General features: G+C 32.2%; 1 protein-coding gene across 1 annotated transcript; it reads left to right on the top strand.

Moving 5' to 3' along the window:
* Nucleotides 1–17: 17 nt before the first annotated feature.
* Nucleotides 18–8,839, top strand: LOC148599192 (COP9 signalosome complex subunit 8-like). The gene is made up of 8 exons (XM_088559724.1): nucleotides 18–110; nucleotides 2,080–2,150; nucleotides 3,119–3,167; nucleotides 3,382–3,511; nucleotides 5,487–5,594; nucleotides 6,984–7,052; nucleotides 7,646–7,727; nucleotides 8,637–8,839. Exons 1-7 carry the CDS (start codon nucleotides 42–44, stop codon nucleotides 7,723–7,725), a joined length of 576 nt encoding a protein of 191 aa, XP_088415850.1. The 5' UTR covers nucleotides 18–41; the 3' UTR covers nucleotides 7,726–7,727; nucleotides 8,637–8,839.
* Nucleotides 8,840–15,974: the final 7,135 nt, after the last annotated feature.

Here is a 15,974-nt window from a genome sequence, read left to right as displayed (position 1 = left end):
TTAATTTTACTTTTAAGTGCGGAGATAGTAAACAGACCAACATGGCCGCCGAAATGACAGCCGATGATTTCAGAAGACTTCAAACGGAGTTGCAGAACCAGGAATTAGATGTATACTTATTTGACTACTTGCAAATTTCTTCTTTAGTTGAAAATTTTAGTTGTGCTTGTGTTCTTGTATATCATTGATTTGTTTCTTAGTTTTTATTATTAAAATTAGCACTCGCCACTGGGACTTGCTAGTATTAATAGTATAACTAAGTAGAAAGCAGCGGCTGCTCGTCCACGCATTCGTGGAAGGGGAGCCTTTACAGGCTAATTGTCCACACATCCAGTTTGAGTAAATAACACATGGAATCATGACGGAAACGGTTCATTTACGTTAGTATTGTGGAAATTGTGAGAAATTCTTTTTATACAAATGTGACGCCACTAACGCCAGTACTCGGGTCTTCAGGAAATGCAAGTTTTCTCAGTGAAAATGGCCAGTTAATACTTTGAAATCTGACTAAGAAAATAGCAATACCAATCTAACCATATAAGTAGAGTGCTATTCTTCTAATAAATGCTGGAAAACGGTCGAAATTCACTAATGTATTCACTTTTCTATATTTACGTGTCTATATTAACTACCTATATTAAGACTAAATAGCCGTAGATGTCCTTGCAGAAACTGTTGAAATTACCCAATCTTGAAGTAATATCATGCTTCCATCAGTTGTCACAGTATAATCTATGGCTCGGTACAGTGAATGTGTGTCGGCTGAACTATTTTATGAAGAACTTACTGTCTGGTACATTGAGTTCAATCATATTAAAACAAAAATTCAAAGAAACAGCAATGACAGCACAATAACAAATACAATGCAGATGCTACATCTTATTGTATTTTACCTAGTAATACATACATTTTTACATGTATGAAGCAGCTACAATCTTTTTACTTTAAAAAATAAAATGCCATTTCTTCCTTCAATACATATTATAAAGGGTAAAGCTAACTGTACAGTATTTCATTAAAACATATTATTTTAATTCTGGCACACATTATTTTAACCATGGCAGACTTTATTTTAACCATGGCACTGTCCATTGATAAAACAGATCATGGAGAATCCTGAATATGTGTTTAATTCATCACAGTATTTTAGATCTTTAACTATAATTGCACCATTAAAATCCAGGTGAAATTAAGGTGATCAAGAAAGAACAGACTACAATTATGAAAACATCAATTTCCTATATGTCTATGTGAACCAAGATTAAATATGGTCTTAAAAGATTGATTGGTTTTACTCATAAACAGGATACAGTCATTTAAGTCAGATTAGGTGTCAACACATTAGCTTGATTGAAGAGGAAGTCTGTTTCTGACAAACTTTCTGTTAAATTTAATATACATAACCTTAGGCTAGGAGGCACCAAGAAAATTGCCAATTGGTTATTTTTGTCGCCAGATCAAATAAAAATTCGCATTTGGCAGTATTTGCAAATTCTCGCATGACCACTGTAATACAGTCATTTATGCTTCCATGAAGTCCAAAATATATATTACTAGGTTCCCTTTTCAGTGAAGTAGACTTCTTGCCATTTATCATTTTAGCCAAGTTGATTAGGATATTTTCATCTGTAGGAGTTGGACAAGGATACTACAAAGTATTTATAAAATTATTGCACCCTTTTATCACTATCTCTTCAACTGGTAGTACCTATTTCGAAAATGCCAGATGAGTTGTTCTGATTGAAAAAGATAGACGTCTGTGAAACATTTTTGCTAGCTGGCAGTTTGACTATGTTGTATTTGGTATGCTTCAATAGATCGTGATGTAGTTTTTGCTTTAATGAAAGTTTTTCAAGTGTCAATATGATGAATTTTTTGACAAATTTCTATACATTTAGGAGCCTGAAACATAGAATTATTTTTATGAGCCCTGTTACATGTATGGTGTATTATGATTTTTAGCTCAGTTTGTGAAGAACTAAGTACATGTGTATTCAGAAATTTTGGGAATCCATCTGTGTCTTGTAAACATTTCCATATTTTGTGTGTAATCCTGGTTTTATTTGTTTGTATTTTCAGTCACCTGGAGGAGTAGCAACAGTACAACAATACACACAGCTCCTAGCTTTACATTTGTTACACAATCAGATGTAAGTATCACAGACAATCAGTTTTATAATCTTCTAATTTATGAAATTTTAAGAAGTTTTGTTTTTGTATTTTTTATTATACCCCCCCCCCCCCCACAAAAAAAACAAAAACAAAAACTTAAACATGTAGGAATTACCTTTTCTGTCCTGTCCACATTTCTTGTAAGCACTACTCTTCCTTTATCGCTTAAGAGATTTTGATGAAATTTGATGGGAAAGTTTTCATCATATGTACATGAAAATGTGCATGAAAAAATCTAATTTTTGGTGGAGGACTTTCAACTTATATGTTAAAACCTTGTTAGCACAACTAACCTACTCGGAGGATTTTGATGAGATTGTATAGGATGGACATTTTTAGGTTAGGCATTATATGGAGATGCAGATGAATTAATATACATGTACATGTACATGTACACTGCTATCAACCAAAATTTTAATTTCTTCACTCTTCACAGTGGAGTCACTCATGTCCTCCACTGTGACTCCACCAAAGTAAAAACCAGGATAAAATTGCAAAATTTAAATAGTTTTCAATATTTTGTTGTACCCTTTACAGAAATGTTATTAAACTACTAGAACCATAAAATATATTTTGGCATAAAGACAGGAAAAGTTAATTACAGACAATTTTGGAAATGGTGACTCCACTGTGGAGAGTGGAGACACTGTGACTCCACTCACAATATCTCCACTGTGAAGAGTGGAGAAATTTAAATTTGTGTTGACAGTAGTGTAATTACTCATTAATACTGTTAGAGAACTGCATAGGGGAAATATCAAACTTAAAAAAATTTAGAAATTACCATTAACATGTATCTCCATTTGTATTCTGTGTATCAGCTTGCTCACAGCATTTCATAAATCATCATTATCACTTGATTTCATGCTCTTTATTTTTTAAATAAGATTTCCATATATGCCATGTACATGAAGTGTAATTAAGTCTTTACATGTTTATTTTCTAGATGTGAAGCTAAATTTGTATGGAAAAGGATTCCTACTGCCATCAAAACTGTAAGTTTTTAGTATGCAAATAAAATCCATATTAAATTTACTCTCCTACTTTGGCATGCTATACCAATGAAAGCCATTACAATACAAAATACCTTCAACGCCAGGGTTACTCTCCTTCTAAATGGTCAAATTGTTGATTAACTGTTGATTTTACATGTATATGTATGTAGAAACATTTTACATATACATGTATGTAGAAATTATTATTTTCCAGTCCTCACAAGAACTTTCAAATGTTTGGGCTGTTGGTCAGAAGATCTGGCTCAGAGATTTCCCTGGGATATATGAAGCCATGAACAAAGAATGGTCCGAGCCTGTTAAACCTATTATGACTGCTTTATTAGGTAATTATTCACATAATTGATAAAATGGCAGTCTAGTAGGAAGTAGGAATGGGGAGTGTATCAAAGAAACAACATTACTGAACACTGATAAAACAGCCAAACAACCTGGTATATTCTACACATGTAGAAACTAAAAATGCAAAATTACACAAGATTAATAAATGCTGGAGGATTCTACACAGGAAAATGTACCTCACACATGGCAACATATGTTTTCATTTGTTCAAATCATATGGAAAATTATGTTTAGGACCAGTATGGAAATATATCAATGTTTGCACATTACAATTCATGAACTTCATATTTTGCCCTGATCCAGTTAAAATTATCTGGGAAACATTTGTCTTCCTTTTTTAATGAAAGAATATCATATTTTTATATTCTAATTGATTTTCATGGTGGTCATAAGTGGTGCATTGATCATTGGGGACATTCAGTTATTGGTCTTTTGGGGTGCTTCAGCTTTGATTGGATGATTGACTTCAAGATATCAAGATCTTTAAAATATGAAGATTTTGTCTTTATCCTCCTTTTGGAAGTCATCTTTTCTTGTCTGACTGGGCCATTTATCTTTCTGTTGACAGACAATTTGTTTTATTTTTAATGATAACATAGGATGATTTTACATTGTATTTGCTGTTTTGTCGGCCGGGGATGGACAGGCCTCAAGTCAACACATGGCTTTATTGATGATGATTTCACACATTTACATAAGATATAATAATGTCCAAGCAGGGTAAATGGAGGCATTCTGGCAAAACTGTATTGTTGTTATCCTAGTCAAACTCCCAAACACCAATCATCGATCATCAGTCAATGTTTATACAACAATATTCCATCAGGAAATTTTGACGAAAACACTAGTGGTCATAAACATATGAAAAACACATGAAAACATATGTTTCATTGAAGACTGATGGGTGGCGTTGAGCTGACAGTTTTCATCCTGGTGTTGTTGTCTATTTGAAATATTCACCATATCCACTGTTGTTGTGTATTGTAGTTAATGATGTATAATCTAATGTAATATCAAACCAAATATATTATAAATTTCCCAATGAGTAAAAACTGAACATCACAACATATTATCTCAAGTTATTACATTAGGACATCATTACATTAGGACAAGTTTGTTATGATGTTAAAGTTAAATTTTTGCGATATTCAAATTTAATGAGTTATAAAACCTTTTTTGTGATTCCTTTGGAAAATTTGACAGCTTTCATTTGGCATCGGCTTTTACAGAAATTCTAGCAATTGTCTGCCAGTAGTTAGGGTAATTACAACATAAGAAATGTCACAATGTTGTTTTTGACCAACCAGATTTTATAGACAAAAACAAACACACAACAACAAATCACTATGGCATTTTTTTTAAAATCATTTTTTCCATATCACATCATCCGTGTTTGAATTCTCAAATTGTAGCGAAAATAATCAAATCATAGATGATATTTTCATTCATCTTCTTCATTAGATTTTTGTTCTCAGAGAGAAAGATGTACATGTACTTTGAAATACCAAGTGCAGTATTTTGGTTCAATCAGAAGAGCTATGTAGAGGGTGTCCATGCAAAACTCAGGCAATGGCACATGACAGATTTTGTTTTTCAGTTAAATGTTGGTTTTTGATTAACTACATCGATTAAAGAGAAATAAATCACTAAGTAAACAATAAAATTCATTGAATAGGGGAGATAACTGAATATTTTGTGCTAATTTAGTTGCTTTATTAGGGAACTTTAAAAACGTTTTCTTTACCATCCATTGTAGATTTAAAAGAAACTTTTATACTATTTGACATACATATGATATAAACATGACATTGGTACACCTAATTCAGTGGAAAAAAATAAGTTGGTATCACCAATATCATAGGGTTTGCCTGATTTTTACACGAACAACCTCTTGTCATTCAGAATATGATGATTTAAACCAAATTTACTTTGTTTATAATTATATATTGAATATTTTAGCTGCCACTAGGAAGAGAGCATTTAATTTAGTTGGTCAAGCTTACGACTCAATTAATATAGATGACCTAGCATGTTTTGTTGGCATGTCCTCCAGTGATACAGCACAAGGTATGCTAAATGGAAACCATGCTTTACAATTTTTAGTTTTTTAGAACTTTAGGAATTATCTCCTTTTAATGGGAAAGACTAGCAACAACAGAAATCAACTGTTTTATATACAAAGTGAAGTAGAATTTAAGTTTCCTAGGGGTTAATTTCATGTGAAATGCAAATTTTAGAACCTTGTTTCCATGCCTTAACTATCAGAAATTAGAGCTGTATTGTACATTAAATATAAAAGTTTTACTGGTCATACCCCTGCTCCGAAGGAGAGGGGGGTATATTGTTTTTTACCCTTGTTTTTTTTTTTTCAAGTTATCAATTATGTTGTCAATGTGCAATATATGGCTATACTTGATAATGATAACTTATTTATTGGGGTTATGTCTTATGAAGACATTCGATTTAATTCTATGAAGAGTGAGTTTATATTATCTCTAAATGATTTGAAAAGTTCTATCTTAATAGTAACTTGAGTTATTCAATTTTGAGTTGATTGTTTCTTTTCCTGGCAGAAAGTTATATCCCAAAAGTAGGGAGTTATCTCTCTTCACATGGTGGGCTAGTTCTCTCAATCTTATGCTTATATCATCTTAAAATGATTTAAAAAGTTCTATGTAAATAATAACTCAAATTATTCAATTTTGAGTTCTTTTTTTCTCTTCTTGGTAGAAAGATATAGTCAAAAAATGTATTTTTAGTTATCTCTGTTTGCATGGTAGGCTGGCTCTTCTCAGTTGTTCATGTTGGTCTTCTTAGTACAATATTTTTTTGTTTGTTTTATCTGTTGTGTCCTTAAATGTTTATTTTGTTTTGTTATGAGTGGTGCCTGCTTATTTTTTATTTTTTGTATAATAAAATGATAAAAGAAAGTAGAAAATGGAAAACAGACTACATTGAACATTTGCTGTTTGATATAGAAGATGTTACAAGAAAACGCATATCATAACAAAACATGGATCATGACTGAGAACATTCTACAGATAATATTAGAAATATGGGTAACAACAAAAGAACTGAACACAAATATGATCCATAATCAAGTCATGACCTAATTAAATCAGACAAAATAGTTAATACTCCATCAGAGTAGCTGGTACCACAATGGTCTGATTAGAATAGAAGTCAAACATGGAGACAAGTGGTACACACAAGGAGTATGAACTCCACTGAAGGTCATTTTTCAAAATTAAAGGTGTGTAGGGAAATTTTAATTCTAATTTTTAATTAGTTCAAGTGAAAAGTAATGTCAACTTGATAGAAATTGACCAAAAATTGGGAAAAAATCAAAACAAAAATTGTTCAAGGAAGGTGAATAAATTGGGTTGCTTTGTTTATAGCACATTAAAATGTGTAACTAACTGGATAATTATAATTTAAGAATGTATGATGTTTCAGAAATAACTACCAGAAATGAAGGTTGGGTAGCTGATCCACAGACCAGATTTGTTACACCTAAGAAACCAGGTCTGTATGAAGTATAGGATTTATTTACACTCTCTTTCATGACTTAGTTACCTTTAATGCCTCTCCTATAGATTCCAGGAATGTAATTAAGCATTTTGGAAAGTATGGTGTATTTAAGAATTTTTACATGATTCTAGAATGTTGTTTTCTACTGAGGTGAACTAGCTGTATCATAAACACAGAATCTCTCAGTTTGAACTATGAACAGTCGGTACAAAATTTTGTAGGGTACATTAAGTGATATATTAATTCAGCAAAAAATGGTTTTTTGTACCGAATAATCTGTGATTTTTCAACAATATTTAAGAATGGTACTCTGTATATTAATCACACAGAGCCTGATAATCATCTACATGTAATTAGTTACCTTCTCTTAAAAAAACCCCTGCAACATCATAGGCAATCAGATGTTGTGATACCTCTTAGTAATGAACAATTTATGGCAATCGTATGTAATGGTCAATATGTTTATGTTCATTACTTCAGAATTAAATTATAAATTGTTTTGTAACACTAATGAAAATTTTGACATGGTTTTTATTCATATTGAGAAAATTTGTTTTGTTAATATATGATATTTTTTTCTTCTACAGTCCTTGATAATGACCCTGTGTTAGTTAGTGAACAACAGTTGTCAGTATTAACAGACTATGTATCGTTTTTAGAAAGTTGATGGTAAGCTCAATATTAATTTATGGGTTCTTTAAAATAATATGATTTGCTAAGGGTCATATTTTTTGTTATTTTCTGTGCAACACACTATTTTGTTGTAAATTCTGCATTGATTTGCACTGACGATACAAACTTGACTTGGCTCTGTGGAACTTCAGACCAAGCCCCATGTATTACTCCTGTCTCATATATCTCTTTATCATTGGATTTTAATAAAACCTTTTGAAAAGGTTGGTACCATATCAAATATATTTCGTTGTCTGAAGTATGAAGGAGAGAGAGCCATCATGATCTCGTCATTTGAAGTTCGCAACCTCTGTAACTTTGTTATTTTATCAGGTGCACATAAACTAAAACTCTTACTCAATGTAGACGTCAAAACCATTACCAAATTCATCAGTGAAGTCTTCAAATTTAGGTCAAATGCTATTTGAAACTGTCTTTTAACATGTTCAATAGTTTTACTAATCTGAATTGTTCAAATTCAAAAAATCGTTGCCGACATATTTAACATTCTTGATTTCAAAGCATTCAATCTATCAAGACTTTTATATTTGTCATTGTAAGTTAAATTTATCATAACCCTGTGGAGGATAGCTGACTATTCATGTCATTTTTTCATCCATCTGTAGGTTTTAAGATAATGTAGTATTGCTAGTCTGGCCACTCATTAGTCCAGGTATTATTCCCCTGCTCTCTAATGAGTAGGGCTCCATTGTAATCACCATGTCTGTTTATCTGTTACAATTCACTTGTAGCAGATTCCTCAGCTTTCTGACTAAGTAATTTGCTATACTGCTTTTGCATGATGACTTATACAATATCTCCCAGGTTCATTGCTCATCTTTTTCATGTTTACTGTATGAGTTAAATTAACAGAAATGGTTGAGTAGGACATGTTTTGTTTTTCAGAGTGCTTCAACATATGGATTGATTTCCAGTGGGGAGAAAGAATTTGATGTTTGTTTTGATGAATGAGATATACAGATAAATAGGGAAGAGAACAGAATTGAATGTACTTTGACTGTTAATGTGATAAAAATACAAGTGCTATGTTTGTATCATGTTTATGAAAATCTTACTGAATGCACATAATATAATGTAGAGAAATTAAATGTGTAGAATTTTTAAAACATTGCCCATCATCCTTATAGTTTTTATTTTCAAGAATTGACTTCAATGTATACATAAATCTAAAAAACATGTCATTGAACCTTAAAGAAGTAGTGATCACGTCTATAATGTGTATATTATTTACTGATGGATAAAATATAAATAGCAGCTCTAAACAATATCCTTGATGCAAATACAAGGCAGATAGAAATGAAACACGAAATCTGTTGATAAATGTTGACAGTAGATAATCGTTTATACTGCAACCATAATATAATGGTACTCTCTGAACATCACTGAAAATGTTTATCTTGCTTAAAATATTTTCAAAATAAAACTATTTTGTTGCAGTATAAAAAAAAACAATAACAATTGGCTGACTTAACAAAAATGTTACAAGTACAAATTCAGTTTGAATCCGTGAAAGTGCACCACACAGTCTCACATTTCTTCACAGCTCTAAGGTTAATCCGTACATAAACACCCAGGTCATGTCAATGCATTGTTATTTTCTTTTTACGTATACATCTTAATAAGATAGGTTGTTGGAAGAATTGAATAAACAGTTTATGGAAATGGAAGCATTGCAATTATATGTTTAACTAAATAAAAGAGTTCAAAATGAATATATCCTTGACAAGTGTTTAAAAATAAAACACATATATATATTCATAATATAATTACCTTTTTCATGCATTGGTTTAAATTGAACAACAAGGTTACAAACTTTTTAAAAATTGTCTGCCATAACATATTGGTTACAAAGTAAGAATGCAAATACAATCAAAGGAAGCAATGGTTTAAACACAAGTTTTTCTGCTCGTGTATATAAAGCAAAATGATTTTGAAACATAATAATAGATAATTTAGATAATATCACAAGTTATTCTAGGTTTTAAAAACCAAAGTTTAGTTAAAAATAAAGACTAGAACTAAGTAATCAGTGAATGTTAAACAATTTGGTGGAGTCCTGAATTTTACAATGAGGGAAGCAATGATTAACTTTTGGCAATAGTTACATTTATAACTAACTAGCCTGTATTATTACTAGTATTAACTTGATTTAAATTTCATGTTATCATTGTTGAACAGTGTTCATGGATCGTTATGGTGTATCCATCTGCACCATGAAAACTGATTTATTCAACGAGTCATAGTTTTCCCTTCCTCGTTTGTCTACCCCGGACTTGACTTTTTCTGAGCAACTCGGCGGGTGTTTCTAGAAAAGCAGAGGACGCTTACCCTACCAATAGACCTGGTCTATGCTCCCAGTTTTTAATGGAGTCTGAGTTGCTCATTTGTTTTTGTTACTTCGTATGTATGATTTCAGTTACTATATGTTATTTGTTGTGTATGTCTGTTTTCCATGTCTGGTCTTTGTCCCTGGATTACATTCCTTTGATTACCACTATAACCTTGGTTCTCTTGATTACTCTTAAAGGGTGATCAATATTCAGGGTGAATAAGAGGAAGAGGGCATGTGTTACTCAACCTTGTCAAAAGATATCCTTTCTCACTTAACATGCTTAACCTTTAAAGCAAAGATATGACTCGCCTGAATTGATCATCAAATGAACAAACTGTTTCAAACAGTACATATGTATTTTTTTTTGAATATCAAGTAATTAACGTATAGCTCTGAGTTTAAGGATATTCACTGCTCTATTTAAAAATAACAAGGATATCGATGGGTTGTTAAATCTTTTATAATCTTTCATGGAAGAATGTAGAAAAATAGAGGGGTCCTTGTTCTCGTTTTTTAGATATAAGCATTTGAAATTTTAGCAGGAAAAGGACTTCTCTAGGATTTCCATAGATTCTGATCTATTAAAAAATCCAAAGAAATTCGTAAAAATTCGTTATCACGTTGTCAAGGGAACCAAGGTTCTATGGAAAAAATACCTTCTGAAATAACATTTTGAGGTGTGTTTAATGAAATTATATAAAGCAAACTGGGTGTCACTGGACATAAAATATTGATGATATGAAATAAATAAAAAAACAGAGGAGTCAGAAATAACAAAACATGAACATCCTTGATACTGGTTATATACAAGCAAAACGAAGTTACAGTGTAAACATACATATGCCTTATTTGAATATATCAAGGCATCGAATCGAATTCGTTGAAAACGCTTGATTTAACTTGCGAGTGCCGGATATCTGCGACCATATCGACTAATAAATTCCTGAGCTGCATCCTTTGGTATTTGTTTTCTTGATACAAAAATGAGTTATCGTGTCATTACCGTAAAATGTACCAGCGTTGTACTTTGATAGAAGTTGTAAAATGTCATTATGAGCACAAATATATGCTATAAGTTGCGGCGATTGATTGATAATTGCTTTCTCCCGAATTATATCTGGTTTCTTTTTTATCATTAACTTTAGCAGCAGCAACTTTTCCTTGTTGACAACTTAAGAAAAAAGGAGATCCTCTATATGTATCTATTTGACAAATATCTGCATTTTTGTCGAGCAAAAGTTTTACTAAATCTGCGTGACCATAAAGGGAGGCAGCATGCGGCAAGGCAGACAATTCGATATTGGTACTTCTACTGCTCACATTACGTCCATGACAAAGAAGATATTGTACAACATCTTTATTTCCTGACACAGATGCTGCAAAGAGAGGATAGAAACATGATTCATATTAACCTTTTGGGTCAACTATAGCGTTATGTTCTATTAAAAGTCTAACGATGATGATTTCGCTTGCAAAACACGCAAAACTTAATGGGGAATCATATGTTGTGTAAACAAGTGCAGAAGCGTTTTTGTCTATCCACACACCAGTATTACTTGGTAACTTAAAAATTCTATAAGACTACTATCATTTGTTTACTTGTGCTCCATTCTCTAAAAGAATTTTTAAAATTTCTTCATGACATCGATTGGCATTGTATGGCATTGTATGAAGATGTTTGATGGGACAAGTTCGTGTCCAAACTAACGATATTTGTTTCCATCAACATAAAATAATCGTAGTCGAAACCACAAGTTTTGAGTAATGGCGTTGCTCCTTTTGAATCGGTTTGCGACATGTCTGCCTTATTTTGCAAAAGAAGGCGTTCGATATCAACGTTGCCGCTGCTACAAGCATAATGTAACGCTGGAGATTGGGACGGACTGTGAAGATTTATATTAGCATTAACATTTAATAGTATTTAAACGGCGTCAAAGTCTTCTATTTTACTTGCCAAACAAATCGGAGTGTGAGTACTTTTACCATGACAATTTTGTTTGTTTACATCAAATTTGAGATGAATAAAATACTTAAGAAGGAATTTACTTCTAGAAAACACTGCTTTTAACACTAAAGATGATACGGCTTCTAAATTTTGGAAAACTGGTTTAATCTGAGGAAATTCAGCATTTAAAAATCTTTCCAACTTGTTTATATAGGAGGTATTCTCCGAAGATTGTACGTGAAACATTATTTCTATGTTTCCGAACATTCTTTCAAAGTAAAGTTGTTCCATGTCTTTTGAAATATACACCAAGTTAAATGTTTTTTTTAATGATTTTGAAACATTCGAAATAGATATAGTTTGCAAGAAAATTGGAAGGACCATGTTTAATAAAGAACTTTGGCATGCGATTTGCACAAGTAACCGCTGCAACTTCATATGATTTGTCGTGGATAAATTTAAATCCATCAGCATCAACTGCCATAAGATAAGTCCTATCAAGTACTTTGAAACTGTCCCACAATTCATTTTCATATAGTTCTGACTCTACATTTATGATCAGAAACTGTGTCATTATCTTGTCGACCAATTGTTGTACGTTTATAGAACATGTTCTAGAATTTAAGAATGATTTGCGACATCCATCAGGAAATAGAATGCAAAATACAAGCGCACAATAATGATATACCTGCTTAAACCGAATGATACTTTCTACATCGTTTTTATGCTCGCAACTGGATTCGAAAATAATTCAACTAGATCATTCAAGGATTTCCCTTGACCTATCCGGCATAACAGTAGAAAACAAGTAAAATATTCCAACAAATTATTTACCACGCTTATCTCGTTATCTTTTAAATAAAGTTTTATGATTTCCGTTCTTTCAGCTTTTGTTAAGCAGTGTTTTCTTGACGAGAGGTCACATATATTTTCAGTGAACGGATTTAAACACTGAAATAACAAATCATTGAAGACCAGTAATCTGCATGAAACAAGAATTTTTAACATATTTATATTTTTATCAGTTTTATCTTTAGCTGTTCGCACACTGCTTGATTCCGCTACACAAGGGCTCTCATTGTTAATCTGGTGGTATTTTCGATCTACAAACGCGCGTTTGAAATGTTCTAAAGAAGTCCACCATAATTTTGCAGTGGTTTGATTGATAATTTGTTTTCACACGTCGCAAATTATAAATACCTGCTTTCTCTGATTTTGGTGATGGAAAATTTCATCGCGTCTCACCATCAAAGGAATGATGTCATAGCCTTGATTATTTTTCATTTCCAAGGCAATGTAGTGAATTAGGGATAATTTCCCTATTCCAGAAGTACCGGTTACAACAACAATAGCATGCTTATTGATCAACTCAGTGACTTATTTGATAGCTCTTGTATGATAGAAAGTCTCACCATCAACCACCCATCTCGATATTTCTTCTTGGTACCATTCTATCAATATAGTTTAGAAGACATACCAATAAGTAATATCAGAAATTTTATCCAGACTATATGCCATTTCATTTTTTGTTTAGTTTAAGCCACTTCACGTTTTTGTGTTTGAAAACTGTCATGTGATTTTAACCCCAAAAAATTCAGACTAGAAGCAAAAAAGGCATTGAAGTCGACATTTATCTATCATCAAATTTATACGAAAGGAAATCCATTTGCTGGAATTTTGCCATCTTATTTTAGATTTACCTAAATTGATTCATTAAATCATACCTCTGATATTTCTTGGAATTGGATTCATTACGTCATCATCTATTTGCAAAATAAAAAATCTCATCTTTTTGGAAAATGAATAATTATATTCGACATTACTTAATGTTCCTTTACCTTTTTGATAGTGATCACACATATTAATTCATTGATTTCTGGGATATATATTTGTTTAAAATGAAAAGATAAGGAAACAGTTAGGTATACTGTATAACATTTAACATTACTAATTGCTAGGATTTTAATTGAATGTTGTAACATTAAATAAAGGACAACGAAAAAACAATTTATATCCTAACCGTCAAAGTATTTGGGTTAAGAAATTATATCTTTTGAGTATTGATAAAACTTTGACACTTGAAAAATCATGCATTTATTGCAGTTTTATCATTTTTATAGCTTTGTTACTTCTTTCGATAAATAACAACTATCTATAACATCCTTTATTCTTTCTACTAAATTTGTTGTTTTCTATAATAAAAGAGAAAATACGGAAGTGTCAAATCAGGTGTGGCCATGTTAGAAGCACAGCCATGGATAGAACAAAAAAATACTGAGGGCTGCAACATAATTTACAAATACACAACAATTAGCAGTACAAGTGCCAATCGAACCACTAATGAACGGGGATGCCTAGATACTTTAATTAGTAAACGTTCCAGGACCAGTGGTTGATTTCATGTAAGTGTTAAATATGTCGTAAGCTATGACGGCAGCTGATTTTGATCTGTTATTACGCAATACATTACGACTTATTTTACACTTAATTAGATTTTTTTTGTGTATAAAGGACGGTTAATTCTTGCGTAACAGACTCCCACCGTGATGCTTGTACGACGTCATTTCAAATGAATAGCTAGATGTAGGTAGTTATTCATGTTTGAAGTTACCCTTTTTATAGAATAGCAAGGCAAGTCGAAAACCTCTGCATACTAGTAGTAAACAAGACATACTGTGAGCAAAGGTCACCTACCAGAAAACCTATTGGAAACCCCATTAAGACTGGGTAAAAAACGAAGTAGGAGTTGCACAATGGCATCATGTGATAAAAATGTAAATTTTTGTCATAATCAATTCAACGTCTTAGAAAAGTTATCGAGTGGAAGATGGCATCCCTCGGTCGATCATTTAAAAAAAAATGTTCTGAATAAGGAAAACCCAAAAGTCATTCATTTTGAAGAACAAAAGAGTTAACTAACTTGTTCAATGACATCATGCAATAAAATCGTCGAAACTTTGTCATCAAAATGCAGACCGCGGTTTTTTTAGGATTACTGGAGACGGACGAATAACATGATCACTATGTCCTGCGGACATTTCGGCCCATACATATTACAGACCATGACACTTGGATAATGCATAAGGACATCATAACATATTTTACCATTTTTGGAAGTTAATAATAATAACAGGACTGACAAAAATTATAAAAGGACATAAGGTTTTGACAATGACGGGATCCAGAAGTTGGGGATGCAGGTGTTAGCCCCTGATATTTTCATTGATAAATTTGTCATTTTCATGTGTCAAATCGACAAAAATGACAAATAATGTACTAGCACCCCCTTTTTTCTGAGGTATCCCGGCTGGCACCCCTGCTTTTCAAAGTGTATAGATTCGCTCCTTGTGTTTAATGATATGTCTCTTCGGGAGCTCTTTATTTATGGTTCCATCTTCCTCATATCGATTCATATACACTAAAATATGTATTTTAATCTAAATATTTGATAAGAACATGAATACAATTAAACCATTTACCTGTTCAAGGTTGTTTAATCTGTTTGAGTAATTTGACATGATTTTTGACGCTCTGTTCAACTCTTTAAGAATTCTCTTCACGTTTTCTTCCGTTTCTTTTTCAATATCAAGGAATTTTTTTTCAATCTCTTGAACCTCCTTTCTCAAATCGTTAACGAGGTCTGTAGCAGGTTAACACCTATTAACAAGGCATTCTCTAAGGATTTAACAAAATCAAAAAGACTGTATTTAACTTATATTGCACTGATTTACGGACATTTTTGAAGATAGCTCAATGAAAAGTACGAAAATTTATTTACACAAATTCTGTAACGGAGTCTTTCCATACTGATGATTTACATGTAATTGATGAAAGGCGGAAATAAATAGCCCCGTGCAGGTCCGGGTGTTAAAAGACTAGGCCTGCAGCAGCGCTAAGCTTGTCGTATAAGGCGACTAAATAGTGCTCAGAAACCTAGTTGGGGGCT

The sequence above is a fragment of the Perna viridis genome, chromosome 13 (genome assembly GCF_037379345.1).
Source record: "Perna viridis isolate PV_CMFRI_1.1 ecotype Kerala chromosome 13, ASM3737934v1, whole genome shotgun sequence".
NCBI classification, from domain to species: domain Eukaryota; kingdom Metazoa; phylum Mollusca; class Bivalvia; order Mytilida; family Mytilidae; genus Perna; species Perna viridis.
The sequence above is the reverse complement of the archived record's forward strand: the minus strand, read 5'-3'. Positions and strand labels throughout refer to the sequence as shown.

Excerpts from the sequence above, each read along its gene's own strand:
- LOC148599192 (XM_088559724.1), top strand. The coding sequence starts at position 42 with ATGGCCGCCGAAATGACAGCCGATGATTTCAGAAGACTTCAAACGGAG. Across the intron at positions 3,168-3,381 it reads TTCCTACTGCCATCAAAACT|TCCTCACAAGAACTTTCAAA; the intron begins GTAAGTTTTTAG and ends ATTATTTTCCAG. Across the intron at positions 5,595-6,983 it reads CTCCAGTGATACAGCACAAG|AAATAACTACCAGAAATGAA; the intron begins GTATGCTAAATG and ends ATGATGTTTCAG.